Here is a 26,197-nt window from a genome sequence, read left to right on the forward strand (position 1 = left end):
TTTTGAAATATTACTTGAAAATCTCAGTGGATACTTATACATCTAATGGGGTTTGACTAAAAAGAAAATTTGATCTAAACGATAGTTATGACTTTGAAGAAACTAATCCACACGGTTGTATGCTTTCCATTTTTTGTCTACTACATAATTCCAGAAACTTGGGAATTATGGCTTTACGTAATTTCAAAATGTTGACAATTTTTACAGCATTTTGTAGACAGAATAGGCATGCTTATATAAAAAACAGAAAGAAGGAATAATCCAGCACGTTAAAGTCTCTAATTGAATTCTTCTTTAGTTATATCATGTACTAAGACCGATGGAATGAAATGTTGTCATTTTCTAGGTTTATATATACTCGCATTCTGACGTAACTATCAAGGAAATTTGCTGCTGCACCATGGCTGTAGCAGGCGCACTGATATTACATGGCACTTTCACCTGGTGACTGCTGGATTTTCAGTTGCTGTGTAATACCATGCACCTGCTGCAGTGATGGTACAGTAGTAAAGTTACTTAATTATTACATGATATTTGTAATAACCAAGGTCGATAGGGTACCCAGCCACATCGACCTAGAAAATCACATTTTTTCATATTTAATCAGCTTTACACAAAAATAAAATTTTTTACACAAAAATAAAACTTTTGCTGCTTGTTCAAACTATTTATTTATAATGAGTTGAAACAACACAATTCTTAAGTTTTTTTTGGGACAACTTAATTGTTTCATGTTTAATCAACTTAAATAAGAAAAAGATTAAGCTAATATCAATGATTTGTGTCGGAACAACATGAAGTAATTGTGTGAAACCTGGCATTTTTTATATAGTAGACAACGTAACCACTTTCCCAGAGATGGGTTGCAGCATCCACTGGGTAAAAACTTGCTGGATAAGTTGGCGGTTCATTCCGCGGTGGCGACCCCGGATTAATAAAGGGACTAAGCCGACAAGAAAATGAATGAATGAATGAATGACAATGTAACCACAAAAAAGTCAAGAAAATTTGGGAAAATGATCAAACCTCTTTTTTTGTTTTTGTTTTTTAAGTGAAATGCTAATGGTCTAATCCAATTCCATCATTTATGCTAAGCTAAAACCTCTCCCGCAAGACCCAGAGATCGGCTGAATGGATTCAAAATCGTAAAAACAAATCTTTACTAGTTTAACTCTAGATTAATTGTAAAATGAGCCTATTTTCAACTTCAAAAAAGTGGGTTGTTTCTTTAACAGCCTTTGTGTATGTGTGTGTGTGTGTGTGTGTGTTGAAGTAACTGAGGTTGTGTTGTGCAGCCCCTGGGGTTGTAAGCTGATTAGCTGACCGCTCCGTCCCATGTTGCTCCTGAAGGGAGGAGATTTGCTGCTAAAATAACCTCTAAGTCTTCTCAGCAACATGTTTACAGGTCACGTTAGCAGATGCATACACTCCACAAACTGAAGCTTCGCTGCAGCTCTCAGGTAGAGTAGAATTTAAATGAGCTCGATCTTTCTTTCTGTCTGTCGCTCTCTCTCTCAGTCACAGATCACACAGGAAGAACGAGAGAGAGAGAGGGAGAGAGAGCTAGCCTTAAGCTTTTATTCTGGGATGTGACAAGCAGATCTTCCGGATGTTTCTCTCTGTTGCAGCTAAAGTGTGAGATCTCAGCCAGGATGCTTAACCGGATTTGATGCGTGCGTCTGCAGGAGGGTCGTATTTGTTTTCATGCCGACCCTCGGGATGATGTGAGTGAATTGTTGGGCTGTTTCTGGGCACTGCTAGCATGCCTGTGCATCAGATATCGGTTGTACCCATTGCCAAGGAGACTGTCAATGGCTCCAGCCGGAAAAAAAGAGACAAGAGTAAAGACAATGAGGTAAGTACAAGAGAATCTAAACACATTTAACACAGAGTTTTCAGCAATTAGAGTTACGCTGATGATGGGTTTCCTTAAAAATAATGGATTCAGATGGCTTTGGTGGAGATTTTCTTTAGGGTTACTTTTTATATTGAAGTCAAGTTGTAAGTTAGTATACTATCTTATAATGATATTTCAGATTTGTTGTTGTTGTTATTGTTGCAAAACAAGTCTGATTTAAATGCCAAAGCAAGCAAGAAAGCTTCTGAAGTGAGGATGAAAATGACTCATTCTTATGTAAACTGATACACAGCCTTGAGCAGGAGCTGGGCAGTGTTGTATTGGAAAAGAAATTGCTGCTATAAATAGAAGTGAAAGACACTGGTACATATATTTCAGCCTCTTCAGGGTCATTGGCATTTCTTTTTGATATACTGTATAGTATATATACTTTTCCATCATGTTGCTTCAGCATTTTTTAAAGTTGTGTTTGCCATTTTTTATTTATGATGGTTTATGGCGACTGGTTTGTTGACTGCCTGATGGATAACACATACAAACAGGCAAGTGCTGGTTAAAATCACCACCTTCAGTACTTTTCAGCTACTAATGCTAGTATACTCATTTAGTATTTCTTTTTTCAGTGTTACCATCAGTCTTTATTACAATTGGATTGACATGAATTAAGAAAATTATATTTAACTGAATGGCTTAACCCTAACTGTAAATTGATCTCACAAGGAAACAGGACTATTTTACATTTTGTCAGTTTAGTGGCAAATTCATAATTCGTACAAAGAGTTCAGTCTTCTGAAAATGTGACACCAAACCCCGCCCCTAATCCAACCGTCATTGGGGATGAGCAAATTGTAAATACTGAATAGTATGAGCTACTAAATCAAAAAGTTACCAATTGCCGTGAGATAGCGTTTACTAGGCATGGGACGATAACTGTTTTCAAGGTATACTGTGGTTTGGAAGAGTCAAGGTTTTAAAACTGGCAAAATTTTCTGCTATACTATTTATAAGCTATGTGTAAGGTTTTTTATTAACTCATTTTATTAATTAATTAGGACATCAGTAGCTCAAGTAGAAAATCCTTAGATGCTGTTTTAAATTGTAAAAAAAAATGTGTTTTTTTTTTTTAAATAAATGAAGACAACAGAAGTCAACGATTCTTTTTAATTATTTTGCCAGACATGTTTAAAATATTTTAAATGTTTTTTTTGTTTAAGCTGAAATTTAAAAAGCATTTATTTTTGAGCAGAAATCACAATACCGTGAAACTGTGATATTTTTATCCAAGGTCAGAATCCTATACCGGCCAATGCCTTGCGTTGACATTGGTCAACAATGGAAAAGAGATTTTAAACATCAAGAATGACACGTTTTTACTTTCTGTACTTTAAAATATGACCTGCTCATTTTTATTTTACTTTCTGAGCAAATGATAATAACTATCATATATTTAATTACAATGTCTTATAATTACAACAGCAATGATATTTTGACAATTTGTTCTCACAAAAGTAATTCGAAACATTAAGACGCTTATATTTTTACTTAAAGACTTTAGGTTTAATTTGTAAATTAAATCACTTTTGTAAAAATGTGTTTGTATTATGTAAACTTCATGTTCACCCAGTGGTCCTTTTTGGATGTACTTAAGTAGGTCTTGTCCTGTTACCAAACCAGTGAGAATTTTGATTTGTCATTTAAATTATTGAGTCTAAATTATTCAATTTTTCTAATTGTACTCCTGAAACATTTTAGAACATTTTCAAATATATTTCCTGACTGCATGTTCTGATGGAGATACCATGCCTGAAATTTGGCTACAGTCTGAATTCAGGAACTCGAGAGTGTGGATTTGAATTAAACTGACCAGGCCTCACATGAAGATCATTTGAAATTAGAATTTTATTTGAAAGATCAAAATGTACTAAAGAAACTTATAGCATTCCATAAAATGTATGTTAAGTGAATTATTAAAATCATTTTAAAATTGTCATCATAAAATGGTATTTGAATAATTATCAGGTTTTAAATATTATCCACTTTCAGACAAAGGTTTATGAAGCTGTCATTTGAATATAAATAAAAATGCACATATAGCAGTTATATCAATTAAAATGGCTCTGTATTCTTTAAATTCTAGTTTAAGAAACAGAAATGCAGTTTAATTCTTGATGGTAAATATACATTACAAACTATATTATTCATCATAGAGTCATTAGAGTTCAGTAGTCTTGTTATGACCCCAGTAACACTCCATTAGGTATTTCAACAAGTGCTCTACAAAGAGTTAAAAATCATCCCCAATTCTCAATTCTGGATATTGCAAAGCCCAGCTTGAAATATGTTTATTATTACTATTTATATTATTATTACGGGCAGCACGGTGGCGCAGTGGGTAGCACAATCGCCTCACAGCAAGAAGGTCACTGGTTCGAGCCCCGGCTGGGTCAGCTGGCATTTCTGTGTGGAGTTTGCATGTTCTCCCCTTGTTTGTGGGTGCTCTGGTTTGCCACACAGTCCAAAGACATACAAGTTACTTGAATGAGCTAAATTGGCCGTAGTGTATCTGTGTGAATATCGTGTTGGCTTGCAGCTGGAAGGGCATCCGCTGCGTAAAAGGGCTGGATAAGTTGGCGGTCATTCTGCCGTGGCGACCCCTGATTAATAAAGGGACTAAACCAAAAATAAAATGAATTATTATTATTATTATTATTTTATAAAAATAAATAGAAAAAAGACTGATGTGCAGTCTGTATCAATGAATTGATGCAATAAAGCAAAGACCAATCAATAAGTGGATTAAAGACAGATTGAATGGATGCCATTTTAATGTGTATATGGATCTTCTTGTACCAAATTAATTGTAGAAACAAGTCTTTAATATGAGCCCATAACTATGTCTAGAACAATGTGGGAACACCTTTGCCTTATAAGCATGAAGAAATAAAAACTTTATTTCAAAAATGAAACTAGATCTAACTCTAGTACTTGCAAATAATATTTTTAATTACATTCACTCAAAACATTTCTTCTGTCATCATATTCAACTAAGAAATTACATGAGTCATGTAGATCTGTAAATGATGTCATATTTTAAATTCAAAATAGTTAAATTTGAGGAAAAAAGTCAAGTAGTATGAATTACTAATTAGCATATCACAAACATTATGTCAAATACTAGATAATTTAGTTTCGATAATCTTTTAGTTCACTCTACTTTTAGATTGTTCTCCAAACTTCACACCTATCCTCAACAAACCAGAGTTTACATCTATCATTCACGCCAGTAGCACAATCACTACAGTTAAAACTAAACATTAAAGCTGTAAACTAGGTGTTTGTTCAAATCCTAATCCTAATCGTAAGTAAAAGTAACAGTGCAGTGCACTAATGCATTTCAGAATTCACATCTTCTCCTATCAAGAACTAAGCAGTGCCAAAACACTTTGTCTTTATAATATGGTCTGATATAGCAACATGGAGACTCTCAGATCTGTCATATGTTGTGTTTTTGCGGCAGTCAAGAGTGTGATGTGGATTTCACATGTTTGATTTAGCAGTTTTCTCACCAGCAGCTGGTAATCCGCTGGTCTCTCTGCTGGAGCTGTCAGCTGTGATCACTTTTTAGTATGCACAGAAACACACAGACACATTCACTTGGCACCATAGTGAGTACTAAATGGGGTTCCCTGTCTGACCATCCTGACCTTTGCTCTTTAAAACTGGATGACAGATATAGTTTGGGACACATATAATGATTAATTGCATTATTGATCAAAAGATTTGTTGTTTGTGAAGTATATTTCAGCTGAAAATAACAGCATTTTATTTATGTTTTTATTTATGTTTCTATTATTTATGTTTATTTGTGTTTCTATTTAGTAAGGATGCATTAAATTAATCTTAAATTTACATTGACACCAAAAATATATTTATAATAAACGGTTTTGTTTCTATTCGATGGCAAATCCTGCAATAAAAGAATCTCTCACCATTTTCACAAAAATTCCTTAATCATTGACTGAAATACCAGCTGCTAAAAGTTCATCACAGAAATATTTTAACCATTAAACCACTAACTTTCAGAGTATTTAATCTATTATTGATCCAAAAATTATAGCCTTGATGTCTAAAAAAAACTCAAATGAATTAGGATCTTAATGCTTAAAACACTCAAAATTGATGTTTGTCTGAACTGCATCTTTAAAATGAGCTGCAACAACACAATTTTCGCGTTCTTTGGGAGACTTATTTGTTTTATGTTCAATCTACTTAAATTTGTAAAACCTAATAAGTTACCTTAATTCCTTCATGTTGTCCCAACACAAATCAATTGTGTGGAACCCAGCATTTTTTTAGAGTGATGCATTTGACTGGTAGAGTGTCAAAGATACTGCTTTAAAACAATTATTCTGAAGGTTTGATGGAATTTTCATTATTTGCTGCATTTTGAAAATATCAAAGTGTAATAAATCCCATGTTTTTTTCTGCCTCACACTGGGAATATTTACATTATATAAAAACATGGAATGGTGAACATGTCTAGTCATCTTAATTTATGTTGCACTGCTTCACAGCAGTATAGTTATGTTTTTATTGTTGGTCTTATACAATGACTCAGTGTGGACATGCAACAATCAATCAATCAATCAATCAATCAATCTATCTATCTATCTATCTATCTATCTATCTATCTATCTATCTATCTATCTATCTATCTATCTATCTATCTATCTATCTATCTATCTATCTATCTATCTATCTATCCATCTATCCATCCATCCATCCATCCATCCATCTATGGCTGTCAGTCAAATTATTCATAATTTGTTTGGCCATTCAATCGATAGTTTATTTCTTCTTTCAGTCGTTCTATTGACTGGTTGCTCAATTATTTGGTTATTCATTCTGTGGATTGCTTGTTTGTTGCATGTTTGCTTATTCTATCAATCATTAGTTTGTTGTTTTATTGGTTTGTGTTTGATTGAGTCTGATGTCATGTAGTCTAGCGTAGACAGACCTCAGCTGAAGGTCTGGGAACTTTGGCCGTTTTGGAAGGACTGCTCTCCCACTATGTTATTTGACTGACAGATTAACCAACCAATCACATTTCCTTTTGTACTGCACCATGTTTGTGAGCATGCATTGTCCTCAGAATAACAGCCCGTCCCACAATCATTCATTCACAAACGTCTTTAAAAGTTTACAGCAAGCACGCATCAATATGCTAAATGATCTTTCAGCAAAACACAAGAAATCAGTAGAACATATATGTAGACTTTGTTCTGAGATTCATTCATTATGCATTTTTACACAAAGATCATGCAGACTGAGATGACAGATTACTGAGTGAAAGTTTTCTCTGTTTTATAAAAGCAAGGTTTTGTTGTTTTTGTGAGTATCCACAAAAACAAACAGTTACTATCTTTATTGTCAAAATGACAGTATCTGAAGGTTTTCACTGCCATCAGAAAAAAATGAGAATATAAACGTGTCTGTCGACATCACGTGTTGAAGCTCTTATGTAGTGAGAAATACATACCTTTAATAATCCAGCATTTAAGTCACATTGATAAATATTCATTGTCAAAAAGTTATCTTCACTAAAGCAGACTGTGTGCAGGCAGTATGTTTCAGAAAGTGAGCATCATCCTCAATCTAAACATCACAGCTTTTTTATCCGCACATACTTGTTTTCTGGCAGGCTGATTAAGATTGCCACACACTAAGCTTCCAGAAAAACTGTAAACCTAAACTTATTAGTGTGCAACTGAGGATCTGCTAAAGTGTTTCCAGAAAAGTGTGCCATATGCATCAGATGTTTCACCAAAGGTCAGTGGGTGGTGCTTGGGGTGATGTCTGAGGCTAAGGCTAGATGTCAAATGACACTCACTGATTATTTAACCTGTGAGAGTTGGCACAAACAGTATGGCGAGACATTGATACAAACACATGTTAAGTGCTCCTGATTATTCTACTGCTGGTCATCAGACCAACATAAACTAGTTATTATTTGTATATTGCTTTATTTGTTTTGATGTCCTTCAATTATGGCGTGTGTAGAACTGTTTCGTTGTTAATTTGTTGGTCTGTTCATTTGATTTTAAATCAATTGTTTGTTAATTCTATCGATCATTCAGTTGATCTTTTGTTTGATTGTTTGTTCAATCGACTCTGTTTACTTATCTTATCCATTAATTGTGTTCAATCATGTTTTTAATCGTTGAATTGATTGCTTTTTCATTCATCGTTCATTCGTTTGTAAGTTTGTGTCTTTAGTCATTAGTCATTAGACTATCATTAGTCATTTCTAGTCATTTCTTTCTTTATTCTGTTAACTATTTCTGTGTTCTACATGCTATACATTTTTGCACTTTTGTTTGGTAGCAGGTGACACGGTGGCTCAGTGGTTAGCACTGTCACCTCACAGCAAGAAGGTTGCTGGTTCAAGTCCCGGCTGAGTCAGTTGGCATGTCTTTGTGGAGTTTGCATGTTCTCCTTGTGTTCGTGTGGGTTTCCTCTGGGTGCTCCGGTTTTCCACACAGTCCAAAGACATGCGGTATAGATTAATTTAATAAGCTAAATTGACCGTAGTGTATGTATGTGAATGAGTGTGTGTGGATGTTTCCCATTGCTTGGTTGCAGCTAGAAAGGCATTCACTGTGTAAATCATATGCTGGATAAGTTGGTGGTTCATTCCACTGGGGCGACCCCTGATGAAAAAAGGGACTAAGCCAAAGGAAAACAAATGAATGTTTGCTGGCAACTGGTGCTGTGATTTATGGATACAATTATTCACAATGCTTCTGTTTTTCCACATTTTATGTCACAGCATTATTCCGAAATTGATTAAATTCATTATTTTCCTTTAAATTCTACAAGCAATACTCTATGAAATTTTCAAAACATTTCAAATGTAGCTCAGGTGCATCCTGTTTCCACTGATCTTCCTTGACATTGTAAAGATTGAGGTTTTGAGACTGCAATTCCTGTTTGCTGGAATATTCCACAGTTAAATATTCTGATTGCCTTTTATACTCCATGTAATTCTATTGTTTGCGTTGGCACAGTCTACATTGTTAAAACACTATATAAATAACAATGAATTGAATGTGGTTAATTCAGCTGATTGGACATGATCTGGACAGGACAAATCTCTCCATAAGAGCACAAAACAAGCCATAAGAGCACAAACCTAGCTATGAAGTCTAAGGAATTCTCTGTAGACCTCTAAGATAGTAATGCATTGAGATACAGACCTAGAAATTCCGCAGCATTGAAGGTTTTAATAAGCACAGTGGCCTCCATAATCTGTAAATGGAAGTGGTTCAGAACTAACAGAAGTACTAGAGCAGCTACCTGGCCAAACTGAGGGATCAGGGGAGAAGGGCCTTAGGGTGCACTCACACTATGGTATCTGAACCATGCCCAGGCACGTTTTACGGTTCATTTGACTAGTGTGAGTGCTCTGAATTGGGCCCAGGCATGGTTTAGTTGGCAGAGCCTGGCCTAGTTGGAAGAGGTATGCCAGAGCATGGTTTGATTGGGCTTTGGCACAGTACGCTTGTAGTGTGCAAGTAAAGCGTGCCTGAGCCCGAAACTGAAGATACAACGTCACTTTTAAGCGACTGTTTCATATGGATTTATTAATCATTTTTAAATTTCTAATTTTTAATTTGAACTGTCATAGTTTATTAAAGAAACAAATCCCCCACTGCATGTCAGCTGCACCTACAGCAAACCTCCTTATACATGCAGCACGAGAACTTTTATAATAATTTATGAGTGTCAAAAGTGGTGGATCTGTTTAGCAAAATATTTGACTGCATGTCACTGCACATCAAACGACTTAAAATAATACACAACGATTTAACTAAAGCAATCTCCATTGTACAGAGCAAGAGCACTTCTCTTCTGTTTAACTGAACAGTCACATCATCAATGAGCATGCTCGGGCTCAGAAGGCAAAAGGCAATGTGAGTGCAGGCCGAGGCGGAGAGGGGAGGGGGGACAAGCACACTTTGGCATGGTTCATGGCAACTGTACCTAGTGTGAGCACGCCCTTAATCAGGGTGCTGATCAAAAATCCATTGATCACTCTGAAAGACCTTCAGTGTTTCTCTGTGAAGAGAGGAGAACCTTCCATTAACCATCTCTGCAGCACCCTACGAGTTAGGCCAAAAGAAACCTGAAGGACTTCAGACAGAGTTCAATCTTTGACTCATTGGGCTCTATTTTGATGGTCCATGCGCAGAGCGTGAAACGCAGGGCGCAAAACGCAGGGCGCAAATGCTTTCAGGGCGTGTCAGAACGCATTTTTGCTAATTTACGGACGGAAAAATGCGCTTTGCGCCAAAGCGCATGGGCTAAAAGGGTTGAGTTTATTTTCTTAATGAGTTGTAGGTGTGTTTTGAGAATAAACCAATTAGAGTCTCATCTCTCATTACCTTTAAGACGCCAAGAGCGCATTCGCTATTTACAGGACGCAAAGTAAGTCTAAGTGGAAAAAATGAGCATTTCACAAGCAAACAGTGAACAGTTGACAGTTTTTTTAACAGAAAACTGTTAAACAGAGCATCTACTGCGTGAGAATGAGAGATAATGGATCACTTTCACATTCACTCTTGGATAGGGAAACCTTTACGCACATACATCAATTAGTCTATAAATAATTAATTTCGTTTGTTAAGAACAAAGATTTGTTTCAAAACTATTTATAAATTCAGTTCTAATTTCTAGCAAACGAATAAATTAACAATAATGACCAAGTGTGGTCAAAATACTGAGTTATTTCCAAATACACCTGCCATGCCCCATATGGTCTAAAACCTGACAGGTGGGCAAATCTAAGCTTGTTTTTAATAAAACAAATGTAAATATGGATATATTAAATAATACTGCTAATAATAATAACATTATACAAAAGCAAATTGTTATGAATGAACTGAAAAAGCATCCCGAGATGAAGAAGACATAAAAGCAGTGATTTTTCATATTTATGTAGGCTAGAAAATAATATGTTTTGTAATATTTTAATCCTTTATATTTATATTCTATATCTATTCTTATTATATCCTATATATATCCTTAATATTAAAATTTTTTCATATGTAAAGATATTTGCCTATTGCTCTCTTTTGCGTATTAAGCAGTGCGTAAGCGAGGTGCAACTCTGCGCCGGAGTTTAACCCGGGTTAGTTTTGATCTAATGAAAAATCTATTATAGTTTCTCAAACTTGCAACGCGCCAGCGGTCCGCCTCAGAACGCCTTCCTTTTTAGACCAGAACACCTATGGGCGCACAAATGAGCGCTAATGCATTTGCTATTTAAACAGCCTTAAACCCACAGCCAGGATAACAAAGGAGTGGCTATGGGAAATTCTGTGAATTGTATTCAGTGGCCCAGCCACAGCCCAGACCTGAACCTGATTTAACATTTCTGAAGACGTCTGAAATTGTGCACTAATGCTCCCCATACGAACTGATGGAGTTTGCTGCGTATTGTTGGTAATATATAAAACAAAATGTAAGATTGTTTATTTTAGGATTTGGGATCTTCCCTTAAAAAATGTCCTCAACACTCTGAAGCATCTGCTTTATTAACTTCCATTCAACAAAATCTCTTTATTTTGCCCCTTCCATAATGCATCTAAATGAACAAAACACGTCATCTGTGTGCTGCTTTCTATAGGCTGATTTCTGATGCTGTACGAGTCAGTAGTTCATGGCCAGGTGTATCCCATCAGCACATTATCCCATAATGCACCAGTGTCTATAGTTAGCTGTTGAGCGGCAGCCAGAGCTTTAATCTCAGTCAGTGATTGGCTGCAGGCACATTGTCTCTTAAACAAACACAAATCTGCAAGGGAGGGTCACCATTGTCCGAGCACCTGCATACATAAGTGTGCATAAATTCAACACTGATAGGTTTATCTACATATTAGCAGCTGCTCTGAAGCCGGATTGTGATTCCAGACTGTTGTAATTTGTGTTTGGCAGAAACTCCAGATGGTAGAGCTCAAAAATATGTGAGCAGGATCTAACACCAATCCCATGTGCATCTAAAACCAGAAGTAGACCGACCACTCACAGATTATAGAGAAGTATAGGGCTAATCCAGACTGCCTAGTAAGTCAACATGCTTGTTTGAGCTCCTACATGCATCGGCCTTTGGAGCAAGCAGGACTGGATAGCAGTTTGGTAGTTATACAACATAAATGGGTGAATTTATAGGTAAGTGAATGTTAATTTGGATACTTCTGATAGTATTCGATGTTACGGTTAGTTAAATGTATGGAATGGAGATGGGAGAAATGAAATAGCTTATAATATTTGTGGTTGAGTTTTGATAGATGCGTAGGCTTTCAATTAGTTCTCAGTCAGTGCTTGCAGTTGATGAATATAATGATATGCATTCTAACTTTTTCCTAATCTGACTTAACTCAAAGAAGAAAACAGGGTTTAAGCATCAAAACAATGTAAAAAAAAAGTATGAGACGGTTTTTAATGTACATTTTTATAACATTAGTATTTGTTTCTCAACAAAAAAAGACTGTCAATTATTTTTACCATGCTTTACAAAAGACACTCCTGAAAATGACATTCAGCGAATCAGTAGTTTATATATCAACAAAATAGGGATGCGACGATTAGAGATTTTGGTTGTACGATTATAGTCTGAGGAATAATCACGGTTATCACAATTATTATGCATTCTTCAATTTCAAAATACTACTAATTTAGAAAATGACATGAAAACTGCTTATATTTTAAAGTGCTCTTTATATATTTTAAGTGTTATTTATTTACAGCACAAAATAACAATAAAAAAACAAACAATATAATCCATTTATTTTTGGACTTAAAAATAACTGAAAATGCTTTAGGCATTTAAACAAGTAATAATTTTACACTAAAAATAAATGACAGAACAAAATAAATAAATAAATACTTTTTGTCTAATGTAAATGTAAACGTCATATAAATAGAACAAATGTAGTCAAAGACTGCTGAACCTCTGTCTGAAAGGCACTAGTATGCACGCAAACCATGTGCTTCCATTGGAAATAACGAACTTGTGCACGTAAAAAATGGGATATGTGAATGGCCCTTAGTTAAAAACCTCCTCAGCCATAGTTATAATCGACCTTTGAGCCAATGTGCGTGCATATTGTGTACAAGCTCGGAACTTTGAACTAGTGCACAGTTGGCATAACTTTAAGTTGCAGCCAGTTTGTTCTATGCAGAAACATGGTGTTGAGAAGCCTTTACGATTAATTAACTGTGATAAATTAAACCGTAGTTAATAGTGAAATCGGTTAATCATTGCATCCCTACAACAAAACCAGAGTCATTCGACAGTCATGGGCAGTCCTAAAAAACAATAAAAATTATCATTTTAAAAAGTTATGTTTTGCCAGGATGATAATTTTTTTTAATAATAAATAAAATAAATAATCACTAAAACATCCTAAATCTCACATTTGTATATATATTCCTGTGTATATAAGATAAAATAAATATTAATTAAATTTGACGGGATTTCATCTTTTTTTAAGTTTTGGATGAAAAATGTGTTTTTATTTTTTATTTGTAAAAAAAATGAATGGCTTTCTTAGCAAGGATCTATTAATCTGAAATAACAGTGAAGGCATTTCTAATGTAACAAAAGATTTCTATTATAAATAATATGCTTTGTAGACTTCTTTTGTTATGGGAAATAGGTTTTCAGCAACCATTGCTCCAACTGTTTTGCAATAAAATTCAGTGTATGACACTTGAATAGTGTTTGTTGCCCGTTTCTGTTTTGATCAAGTGAATGTTAAAAAAAATTGTAATTTCCTAAAAATCTCTTTGACCCCATATGTATGATCAGTAGTGTACATAATACAACACAATATATAGTCTTTATATTAAAAAAATGAAGAAGAAAACACATGTGGGACACAATTTTTTCCCTTTCCATGTAGTGTCAGCTGTGTTGCGCCTTACTCATGATCAAAATGATGTTTTGTTCAAGCTCTCATTTGGTTTAAACAATAATAAAACACATGCTTTTCCTATTAAGAGAACTGCCTAGAGAGACAAACAGTAGTAATGACCTTTGACCCTGAATGCTAGGGCACTGACTTGATCTTTGACCCTAACTTTAAGGGTCAAGGCTAAAAATATATAACCCTATTACAACTTTCTATCAGCCAGACACAAGACTTCTACAAGAATGTTCTAGTAGTTTACCTGCTTAGCATTTACTGATCGGAATTCCTAAATGAATTATTCAACTAGACGATAGTAAAATACAAGAGGAAAAAGTCTGTTTGTGCTAGTCAGTAAAAAGCATCAGTGCTGGGACTTTACAAGTAAGATAAAAAGTAAACCTTCAATAATTGGATGTTATAAGGCAATTTCGGAAAGCCGATAAACCCTCAGTTAAAGTTCACCCCCAAAATGAAAAATGACTCACAATTCACAAAGAGTTTCTTTCTCCTGTTAAACATTTTGAAGAAAGGTGGAAACCTGTAACCATTGACTTACATAGTAGAAAAAGCAAATGTACTGTGTAAGTCAATGGTTACAGGTTTTCAACATTTTTCAAAATATCTTCTTTTGTGTTCAACAGAAGAAAATAACTCATAAAGGTTTAAAACAAGTAAAGTGAATGTAAATGATGACAGAGTTTTCATATTAGGATGAACTGTCTCTTTAATGTCTTTGTCAAAGCCTCTGAGACCTATTTTTAAGGTAAATTTGTATTAAAAAGCAGCTGTATGTATTATTTTGAATTGAACAAATCTGTGGTTTCAGAAACTCAGAAGAAAAGTGATCCTGTGCGAGGAAACTGCATTGATTATTATGTTAAAATATCAATAAGGAGGTCATTTTACACATGTTGTCAGAGCATAGAAATTCAAGACTAGAGGAATGAGCACTATTTTTCCAGTGAGGAAGGAGTTTTTTAGAGAAGAAGCTGTGGGGTTGGAAGGCTTTTATGCAGAAAGTGAAGCCATTAAACATATTACACAAGCCAATCTAATTGTAAAGCCTGTGTAAAGCATCAGGAGGAACAACTTTATTTGCTCAATAGTTTTTAGTTGGATTGTATGCGAGTATCAGCAATATTTAGGGTTGTTTTTCAAAAAGGTTTAAAAAAAGTTTGAATCGATACATAGAAGAGACAACTTTTGACTCAGCAGCAATACCGAACTGTAAAATGAATGTGGACATGATGAGAGGTTTTAGTCTTTGGGATGAAAAATAATGTGGAAAATAAGGACATGATTGCAGAATCTGGCCATGAAAACAGAATTAGCAGTATAATGACATTATTAACTTCATTTATTAAATAATCAACTTTTCTGTTTATTTATGTTAGTTAATATTAAACCTCATAAAGAAGTTTTTTGAAATATAAATGATTTTATTTTATGCACACAAAGAAATTCATGCATCTCTACATTAATCTGTAAAAATATTTGGTTTAACAAAAAAATCTAGTGTAATAATAACAATAAAAACAATAATAATAAAAATACAATTTTCCATGTTTTAATTTTATTAGACATAAAATAGAAACTGAGGACTCAAAAAATTTAACATTTTAGTTTAAACAATGAGTTAAACTCTTTATAAATTGTTTATACATTTAATACATTTTAGGATCTCATTGTATACATGCAAATGTATTAATAAAATGAAACAGATCTTTTTTAATACATGGAAAAAATGAGTAAAAAACAAAACACAAATAAAACTTTATATAAAAATAAAGTTATTACAGGGCTCTATTTATCAGGCAAGAATCAAAGGTCTCAATTTGATTTCCATTAGGACTGATAAACAGTCAATTATATAGTAATGATGTTGTTACTATTTTTGTCATTAAATAAATGTGGCCTTGGTGAGCACAAAATACTTTTTTTAAACCATATATATATAATCCTGTGTCATTCTGTTGTGATATAAATGAGTACCTTTATCATTTTTTGCTTTACAAATATTGTGAGAATTGTACAACAGAGTGTTCTTTTTAAAGTAGTTTTAATAATAATAATAATAATAATAATAATAATAATAATGAAATGATGGGACTAAGCTGAAAAGAAAATGAATTAACGATACTGAAAAGTATTTTTTTTTAAATAGTTACAGTTTTTCACATTTTATTTACATTTTATAATAATTTAACTGAATACATTTAATATTCCAGTTTTTTTTTTTTTTTTTCAAATTTCTAACAAGTACTTGCATACTTCAAATAATTTTTCTAAACTCTTAACACAGACTCACATCTATAAAACACAATTGGCCGAATGGATAATTTTCTTCTTAAAAAACATTTTGTTAAATGTATACTAACTCTTCAAATCAAAATAAAGCACATCTATCTCTGCACACACTAACCAAAACACAGGAAATCTGACTCAAAATGGCATTATTCTGTCAAAGAATAACACTTGTTTTCACTTCACATGCAGTCAATCAAAGTACACCAGGTTTCAAAATACTTGCTAGGGTTGACATTGCAGAAACTGCAGAGACTTTTATGTTGCAGTTTTACAGGTATTTACATGCAAAACACGCAATCCACCGCTTTGACAACTTTTTGGTTGGGAACTATGTCCACATATACAGTAATCGTCAAATTCAAAAGCATTCCAGTAAAAACAAATACGTTTTTACTCGGAAGGTATTGTAGAAACATGGAATGATAGGACAGAAAAAGATCTACAGTATTGCTCACAGTAAATATCCATGTAACACACAAGAGCATTCTGGGGGAAAAAAAAACAACAACAACAGCAACAACAGCAAAAAGCACAGATCAAAAAGGGAGGGAGGTCTAAAAAAAAAAAGCACAAAATGACTGCAATCTCTGTGATCTTCAGGGTTAGGCCACGTGTTTTCATCAACATCATTCCTCAAAGTCCTCCTTTTACTGTGTATAAGTGTAAATGTAATAGAAAAAAATAACCCCTGCCACTAAGTCTAAGCCAGACTGGAATCAGCTGTGGTTGGCCCAATGTACCCAACAAAAACCAGCTGTCAGTCAATTATTTAGTTGTTTGTTTATTATCAGCTGAGATATATTTTTGATATGGATATTGTTTTCGAACTGATAAGATTGAGGTTTTTATACTGTATCTAAGGTTTGGAATATAGTTTTTGCTATTGTGGGATGTTGTGTGTTAACCTTCGTAAAGACTACAAAAACAGTCCAACATTTTGTTGGGAGGTATGTCTGTTAAGAAAATGTGAGCATTGTGGAAATGTGTTCACTGACTGTATATTGAGTGAAAATTACATGGAATGTGTGAATGGTATGGCCAAAAATAACAGTTGCTGTGCTAATTGTGTTTAGAGTTTTAAAAATTTGACAAAATATATATTTTTTAAACATTCAAAATAATCATTAAATTACAGAAATTTACCATAAAATAACTGATATTAAATAACAGAATTTTATCAGAAATTTAAATTTAAGTAAATTTTAAATAAAATTTCTGTAATTTAATATCTGTTATTTTACGGTAAATTTCTGTAATTTAACCTCAGCTGCCGGAAATAAATCGTAAACTTACTTTTTTTTTTTTTACAGTGTGGTTGGACAAATGCTTGTTAGCGACAAAAAAAAAACTGTAATAACACAGATATTGAGGGTATATGGGGTTCAAAAAAGGGCATTTTTGACCAACTCTTAATACATAGTGTAAAAAGGTAGCAAGTTTTAGTATTTCAGTTAATTATATATACTTTTTGATGAATAAAATTAATGTTGACCATCAAAGATATGTCAAATAAAAAACGGAAAGAAAAAACTACAGAATAATAAAAACAGGGACACAAAAAAAGTTCTAATACAGGGAACTGTTTTTTTTGTTTTTGTTTTTTGTTTAAATTGTTCTTTGCGTTCCTTTTCATAAGTGAAGACGTAAGAGGGGCGACGTAGTGGTCCAGTAGGTAGTGCTGTAGCCTCACAGCAAGAAGGTCGCTGATTCAAGCCTTGGCTGGGTCAGTTGGTGTTTCTGTGTGGAGTTTGCACGTTCTCCTTGCGTTCGCGTGAGTTTCCTCCGAGTGCTCCGGTTTCCCCCACAAGTCCAAAGACATGCGGTACAGGTAACTTGGGTAGGCTAAAATTGTCCGTAGTGTATGAGTGTGAATGAGTGTGTGTGTGGATGTTTCCCAGGGATGGGTTGCGGCTGGAAGGGTATCCGCTCCATAAAAACGAGCTGGATACGTTGGTGGTTAATTCCGCTCTGGCGACCCCAGATTAATAAAGGGACTGAGCCGAAAAGAAAATGAATGAATGAATGAATGAAGACGTGACACAAATTTATAAGGGCTCTATTTTGACGGTCCATGCACAGAGCGCAAAACGCAGGGCGCAAACGCTTTCAGGGCATGTCAGAACGCATGTTTGCTAACTTACGGACGGGAAAATGCGCTTTGCGCCAAGGCGCATGGTCTAAAAGGGTTGAGTTTATTTTCTTAATGAGTTATAGGTGTGTTTTGAGAATAAACCAATTAGAGTCTCATCTCTCATCCCCTTTAACAGCCAGCTGCATCGCGCCATAAGCGCATTCGCTATTTACAGGACGTAAAGTAAGTCTAAGTGGAAAAAAATGAGCATTTCACAACAAAGCATCTACTGCGTGAGAATGAGAGATAATGGATGACTTTCACTTTCGCTCTTGGATAGGGAAACTTTACGCACAGACATCAATCAGTCTATAAATAATGAATTGTGTTTGTTAAGCACAAATATTCGTTTTAAAACTATTTATAAATTCAGTTCTAATTTCCAGCAAACTAATAAATGAACAATAATGACCAAGTGTGTTCAAAAACCTGAGTTATATCCTAAAACACATGCTGTGCCCCTTATGGTCTAAAACCTGACAGGCGGGCAAATCTAAGCTTGTTTTTAATAAAACAAATATAAATATGGATATAATAAATAATACTGCTAATAATAATAACATTATACAAAAGCAAATTGTTATGAATGAACTGAAAAAGCCTCCCGAGATGAAGAAGACATAAAAGCAGTGATTTTTCATTTTTATGTAGGCTAGAAAATAATATATTTTGTAATATTTTAATCCTTTATATTTATATTCTATATCTATTCTTATTATATCCTATATATATCCTTATTATTTAATTTTTTTCATATGTAAAGATATTTGCCTATTGCTCTCTTGTGCGTATTAAGCAGTGTGTAAGCGAGGCGCAACTCTGCGCCGGAGTTTAGACCAGGTTTGTTTTGGTCTAATGAAAAATCTATTTTAGTTTCTCAAAATAGCGACGCGCCAGCATTGTGCCTCAGAACGCCTTCCTTTTTAGACCAGAACGCCTATGGGCGCACATATGAGCGCAAATGCATTTGCTATTTAAACAGCATAGCGCAACGCCTCAAAAAGACTCTTGCGCCAAGCTGACACTACATACTGGGTGTATGATAGGGCCCTAAATGTTTGAGCCGTGCATGCTGGGTGGAAACTCCAAAACGTTTCAGCATCTCTAAAAATGCAGTAGCAGCATGAAATCACAACTCCCAAAGTAAAAGTGTGGGTTCACTAGAGGTATTATGGCACTGTCAGTCATTATACGGTGCTCGTAATACTATCATTTCATCTGAAAGAATGCATTTGCACCTGCACGCTTCCTAAAAGATCCACTGTGGGTGCATGAAATATTTATGAGGCGATCAGATGTTGCTGTCTGTCAGCTTTCTCATCAATAATTCAAAACTATATAGTGTCTCTGTAGAAGAGAGAACAGCTCGAAAACTAGAAGCTAAACACAAACTCTGTTGTGTTATTATACTGTTATATTCATTGCAAGATAAAGCATTTACTTGATGGTTGCGGTTATTGTGATATTATCTGACGTGTTGCTCTTTATAAGCCTGATATGGAAAGTATAGCTTACATTTATATTAGAGCTGGGCAAAGATGAATCGTGATTAATTGCATCCAGAGTTTGTTTTGACATAAGATATGTATGTGCATTATATATATTTATTATGTTTATGAAGGCGGCAGGGTGGCTCAGTGGCTGTCTCTTCACAGCAAGAAGGATGATGGTTCGAGTCCCAGCAGGGCAAGTTGGCATTTATGTGTGGAGTTTGCATGTTCTCCCCATGTTTGTGTGGGTTTCCTCCGGGTGCTCCGGTTTCCCCCTCAGTCCCAAGACATGCGGTACAACTGAATTGGATAAACTAAATTGGCCTAGTGTATGAGTGTGTGTGTGTGTGTGTGAATGCGAGAGTGTGTGGTTGTTTTATATGTGTAAAACAACATATATGCTGGAATAGTTGGCGGTTCAATGCCCTGTGGTGACCCCTGACAAATAAGGGACTAAGCTGAAGGGAAATGGATATGTAATACATAATAAATACATAAAACAAAACTATTGTGTGCATAGATATTTAAATCATCAATTATGATCAGTATAATTGTTATAATTATACAGTGTCCTCAGCATAAAAGTGTACACCTCTCACAGATCTCTCTTTTAAATTACTATTTACTATAGGATGGTTTGCAGTAGTATATTTGTGCGTGCACATTGGATTAGTCAGTAGCAAAGATTAAACTGGAGCTAATCTAACCAAATAAAATTGTATATTCCCTAGGGGGAAAATATTAAATACAATTTTGATTAAACAGGTAAAATCAAGAAAAACATTTTAAAAACGTAAAATTTATATTTTATTGGAGATAGGAGTTAGTAATTTGATGTTAGGTGACCAAACTCTTATTTTGATGAAAACAACTGTTTATATAACTGTTGTATAACTGCACCAAAATTCATTGAGAAATTTTCAAAAGCTGAGCTTTTTATTCATTCATTTTTATGTTCTACATCGTAAATATAATGCCTTAACATAAATAAAAAAAATTTCAAATATGTGCATATATAGAGTAAACACATCAGAACAAAACCGTTATTTTGGATGTGATTTATCATGATTAATCTTTGCCCATGCTAAACTAATTTATATATTTAAAAAAAACAGCAGTGTCCTCAGTCTGATATTGATTTGTGTGTTTGCTTTTGCATGCTAATTTAAAGGGCAGATAGTTCAGTTAATGATGGGTCAGAGGAAAAGTTGGGTCCATTAAAAGTTCAAGAAGAATCAGCTCTGCCTCAGGCACATGGAGGCAATAAATGCTAATACTTTTTTTATTTAAAAATAATTGAATAAGCAGCACAACTGTTTTTAAGATTAAGATTTAAGATTTTAAGATTATTAAGATTATCAGAAATGTGTCCTGAGATCTAATCCAGTATTTGAAGGAGCATGTGACACAACAAACTGGAGTAATCATTTTGTTACTATATTTGTAATTAAATAAATGCAGCATTTTATAATAATAATAGTAATAATAATAATAATAATTATTATTATTAATATTATAATAATTATTATTATTTAAACCATAACAACACAAATAAATCTTACTGATTCCAAACCGTAAAATCTGCATTTTACCAATTTAATCAGGCTTTTTATGTATTAATTAAAACAAACAAAAAGTATGATACTTTTGATAATTGTATTTTAAAAATAGTTTGGTTACACATAATAACATCTCTTTTTTGGGTTAAAATTTTCTAACCTTTTGAGTAGAGATCACAACCATTGTTGAAAGTATCTTATACTAGCATCTTCTTTCATTGCTTTAAAGGAAATCTGAAATAACATGTACTTCCATTAGCGTTTGGTTTAACAGGTTAACAAAGATCTCTTTCATTTGTCTTTTACATTTTGTCCATGTGATTGTTGTGGGGTTGTAATTGTGGTGTTATTGCACAGTGCATTGTGCATAGTGTAAAAGTGCATAGTATGTAGTGTGTCATTAGAGGCATAACTATTGTTCAGATGTTGTATTTCAAGGCAAGTCATATTTTTGTCCTCAAACCATTATTGCTGCATTCAGGTCTAGTTTCATTATACATATGTTTTTTGACTCTAGGCTGTGAAATAACTGAAATCAGGACTGATAATGGAAAGGTAAAAACCTGAGAAGAATACTTTAAATGTGTGTATTCTTCTAATGATAATTGCTCATCTTAGAGGGCCCTATCATACACCCAGCGCAATGTGGTGCAAGGCGTGACGCAATTGTTATTTGCTAGTTTAAGGTTGGCGTAAGAGTCGTTTTGACGCTTTCCGCCACGTTGTTAAATTAGCAAAGGCATTTGCGCTCATATGTGCGGCCATAGGCGCTCTAGTCTAAAAAGGAAGGCGTTCTGAGGCGCATTGCTGGCGCGTTGCTATTTTGAGAAACTATAATAGATTTTTGGTCCCACTTTATATTAAGTGGCCTTAACTAATATGTACTTATACAGGAATTAATAAAAATTTTTGTAATTACATTTGTAAATACACTGTTGACCATCCCTTACACCTTAACCCACCCTTAAACCTACCCACACCACCAAACCTGTCCATAACCCAACCTCTATCCCAACTCAAAAGCACCACAAGTGTTCTCAAATACATTATAAACACAGTAAATACATTGTATTTATTTTTTGATGTAAGTACATAGTAGTTAAGGACACTTAATATAAAGTGGAACCAGATTTTTTAATAGACCAAAACAAAACCGGTCTAAAGTCGAGCGCAGTGTTAGTTGTGCACCTCGCTTACACATTGCTTAATAAAGACAGGATGTAGAGCAATACGCAAATATCTTTACAAATGAAAAATAATTAAAATATTAAGGGTTTATAAAGGATATATATAGGATATAAATATAAAGGATTAAAATATTACAAACATATTATTTTCCAGCCTACATAAATGAAAAAAACTGCCTTCATGCCTTCTTCATGTCGGGAGGCTTTTTAGTTCATTCATAACAATTTGCATTTGTATAATGTTATCATTATTAGCTGTATTATTTATTATATCAATATTTATATTTGTTTTATTAAAAACAAGCTTAGATTTGTCCACCTGTCAGGCTTTAGACCATATGGGGCAGCATGTATATTTGGATATAACTCAGGTTTTTGAACACACTTCATTATTATTGTTCATTTATTCGTTTGCTGGAAATTAGAACTGAATTTAGAAATAGTTTTGAAACAAATCTTTGTGCTTAACAAACTAAATTAATTATGTATAGGTTAATGGATATCTGTGCGTATAAGGTTTCCTTATTCACTAGAGTGAAAGTTAAAGTAGATTATGAGATGCCTTATATCTTATTCTCATGCTGCAGATGCTCTGTTTAACTGTTTTCTTGCTAGTGAAATGCTCAGTTTTTCTGCTTACACTTACTTTACGTCATGTAAATAGCAAATGTGCTTATGGCGCGACGCAACTGGCTCTTAAAGGGAATGGGAGATGAGACTCTGATTGGTTTAATCTCAAAACACACCTATAACTCATTAAGAAAATAAGCTCAACCCTTTTAGATCATGCGCCACGGATGTGCAAAGCGGATTTTTCCTTCCTTAAAATCGCAAAAGTGGATTCTGACACGCCTTGAAAGCGTTTGCGCCCTGCGCTTTGCGCTTTGCACATGGATCGTCAAAATAGAGCCCAGAATGTTCATCAGCCAGTCAGAATAAAGCATTCAACAGCGCTGGTTTTACTGTTATATGACACTGGAACAAGCAGAATTCTATAACTTAGAATGGCCATAGCCATCCTGTCTGACAGACTGTATTCATTCATTCATTCATTCATTCATTTTCTTTTCGGCTAAGTCCCTTTATTAATCTGGGGTCGCCACAGCAGAATGAACCGCCAACTTATCCAGCATATGTTTTACGCAGCAGATGCCCTTCCAGCTGCAACCCATCGCTGGAAAACTCAAACACACTCAAACACACATCATACCCATTTCACTTGAACGACATGTCTTTGGACTTGTGGGGGAAACCGGAGCACCTGTAGGAAACCCACTCGAATACAGGGAGAACATGCAAACTCCACAGCGAAACGGCAATTGACCCGGCCAAGGCTCGAACCAGCGACCTTCTTGCTATGAGGCGATTGTGCTGACAGCCAGTATACTTAACTTAATTTATGACATGTTATATTTGCAATTTAAGCTTCTTAAATGTACAATTGTTAAAATTAAGCTTTAAATGTCATTACCCTTAAAATACCATCTTTTATCCCAGTGAAAAGGTAGTTTTTTCTATCAGAAAGGTGTGTTTTTATTAGCAGAAAGTTGCTAGGCAACAGAAACATGTATATTCAAAAGTCAAAAAGTAGCAGATGCTGAAATGACTGCGGTCAGTTTGACCATTGGTCAGGACAGAAATTCTAAAAACTCTTGTGTTTTATCATTTTTATATAAAAATAAAAAAAAACACGAAATAGCAACGTTAGGATAAAAATGTACATATATTTAGGAAAAGTCTGAAAATTTGTTAAATGGATTTTCCAAACAGTGTATATGTCTGCCTCAGTGGTTTTTCTACTGTTCATTATCATTATCAGTTCAATAAGAAAATAAATTAGAGGCTGATAAATTATGGATTATGTCTGCCAGTGGATCTCTACTACATGCTGCTGTCCCTGTGGTTTTCTTTAGAAGAGTTTGCACTAGAGGGAAGAATTTGTTTGTGTTTTGTTGTTGTAGTCAAGCTCAGAAAAGAAATTGGTATCAAGATTTGTATTCATCAGTCTATGTATTGGTTATCGGTCTCCAAATATAAGAGTTAACGGAAGGGCAGGACAGAATCTGGAGAGATTTTTTGCTATTTCTGTGCAGAATTTTGTAAAAAATTTGTAGATTTATGTTGAATGATTTTGCGAGTATAGTAAATAACTAAAAACAACAAATGAAGTACAAAAATAATAACTTGCTTTTAAGGTTTGCAATGCAAATCCAATTAGATCCATTTGCTAGGTAAAGTTTCTTTACTAAAAGACAGAACATATTACTTTACAAACTGTAGTCCAAATAAATCATACAAACATCAATATTTATTATTATGAAATGAATGTAAAACTGAATAAACGTTTATTTATATTAAGAAAATAAATAGACTCCATAATGGGCTAAAATATCTGCAGATTTCTGCACGATCAGATTCTTTGTGAGCCCAGTTATCGGTATTGGCCAAAATACTCTTATTTATAATTTTGATTTGACATTTTATTGTAAAGCACTAAGTCAGTGGTATGTCATTTAACTTTATACTTAAATCAAAGCTCTTTACAGTTGAATGATTTAAGACCTGAATGATTCTCTCCTCACTTCCTGTCCTATATCTCTCTACCCTTAAATAATCTTTAAAATAGTCCTAGTTGCCATGAACACGCAGACGTGTGCGCACGCAAATGGCTCTTAGGATGGTCTAGATATTTTTAGTAATAGGATTTATTTGACTTAAAGCTGCAGTCACATTAAAGATCTGTTTAAACATGTGACAGAAACCTTGCTCTAAAAGTCTAGTTCTCTGTTTGTTGATGTGTTGTTTGCGTAAATACAGTACTGTATCACCAAACTGATTTTCCATATGTATGCCATTGGTCAAAATCACCATAAAGCGTGAAGTGCACAATATACCCCCCCCCCTGACTTGCTTCAAACCTGTTTGTGTTTCTTTCTTCATTAGGTTTTTTTTTTTTTTTTAAATGTTAGAAACTGGTAACTATTGACTTTCATAGTGTTTCAGGCCCGTAGCCAGCCTATTAAAAGAGATGGTTCTTTTTTCTCAAAAAGTGGACCTACTTGCAGTTATTCAAGGTTCAAATACTGCATTTCAAGCACTAATTTTGTCGGATGGTTATTATTACCACACTTTTTTGATGCAACAAAAATACTTTCTACATTTTAGTCAAAGTTCTTATCATACTGTTTTTTGTTTACAAAAATGTATGTTTATTTACAAATTTGCTTTTAAACTAAGTATTTACAGTTTTATTTATATTGTAATGAGATTAGAATTTTAGAAATATGAAAAATATTTACTTTCAAATGCTCCTTTTATCATCCTCCATCATAAAAACAAACAAACAAACAAACAAACAACAAAAACGTGGGAATTTGTAAAAACTGATTAAATTAAAAACTGTAGCCTATAAGCAAATAACAAACTGGCCAGCTCATTTCCTCAGTCAGAATTTGTTAATTTAAATAATAAAAGCCTTCTTTTATTGATTATTTTATTGGTTATTTTCCTAAAGCCTTCTTCTATTGGTTATTTTCACAATTTATGATGGCACTGTCAAAAAGTAGACAAATTAGTTCATATAGGGGCCAAATTCTGGACTTTGTCAGAAGGGGGTGGGTCTTTAGAATCACTCAAACAGACGACTCACTCAACATGTAACGTGTAATCTCAATTTAGTTATTTTGTATG

The 26,197-nt window shown here is 34.1% G+C and overlaps 1 protein-coding gene across 5 annotated transcripts in view; it reads left to right on the forward strand.

The window, feature by feature from the left end:
* Window positions 1-1,364: 1,364 nt before the first annotated feature.
* The window catches only part of marchf1 (membrane-associated ring finger (C3HC4) 1), a 45,109-nt gene continuing 20,276 nt past the window's right edge, over window positions 1,365-26,197 (forward strand). For 3 of the 5 annotated variants that reach the window (XR_015476527.1, XM_087237075.1, XM_087237076.1), the window contains exons 1-2: window positions 1,365-1,460; window positions 1,629-1,855. Coding sequence is in view for 2 of the 5 variants with exons in the window: in XM_087237075.1 (XP_087093201.1) it covers window positions 1,763-1,855 (93 nt within the window). In the remaining 3 variants the exon portion in view is untranslated. Of the gene's footprint in view, window positions 1,461-1,628; window positions 1,856-12,009; window positions 12,089-26,197 lie in introns of those variants that run through there. The other 2 variants (XM_087237077.1, XM_087237078.1) reach the window with 1 other exon arrangement.

The sequence above is a fragment of the Danio rerio genome, chromosome 1, assembly GCF_052040795.2.
Source record: "Danio rerio strain M-AB ecotype USA chromosome 1, GRCz13ab, whole genome shotgun sequence".
NCBI lineage: Eukaryota > Metazoa > Chordata > Actinopteri > Cypriniformes > Danionidae > Danio > Danio rerio.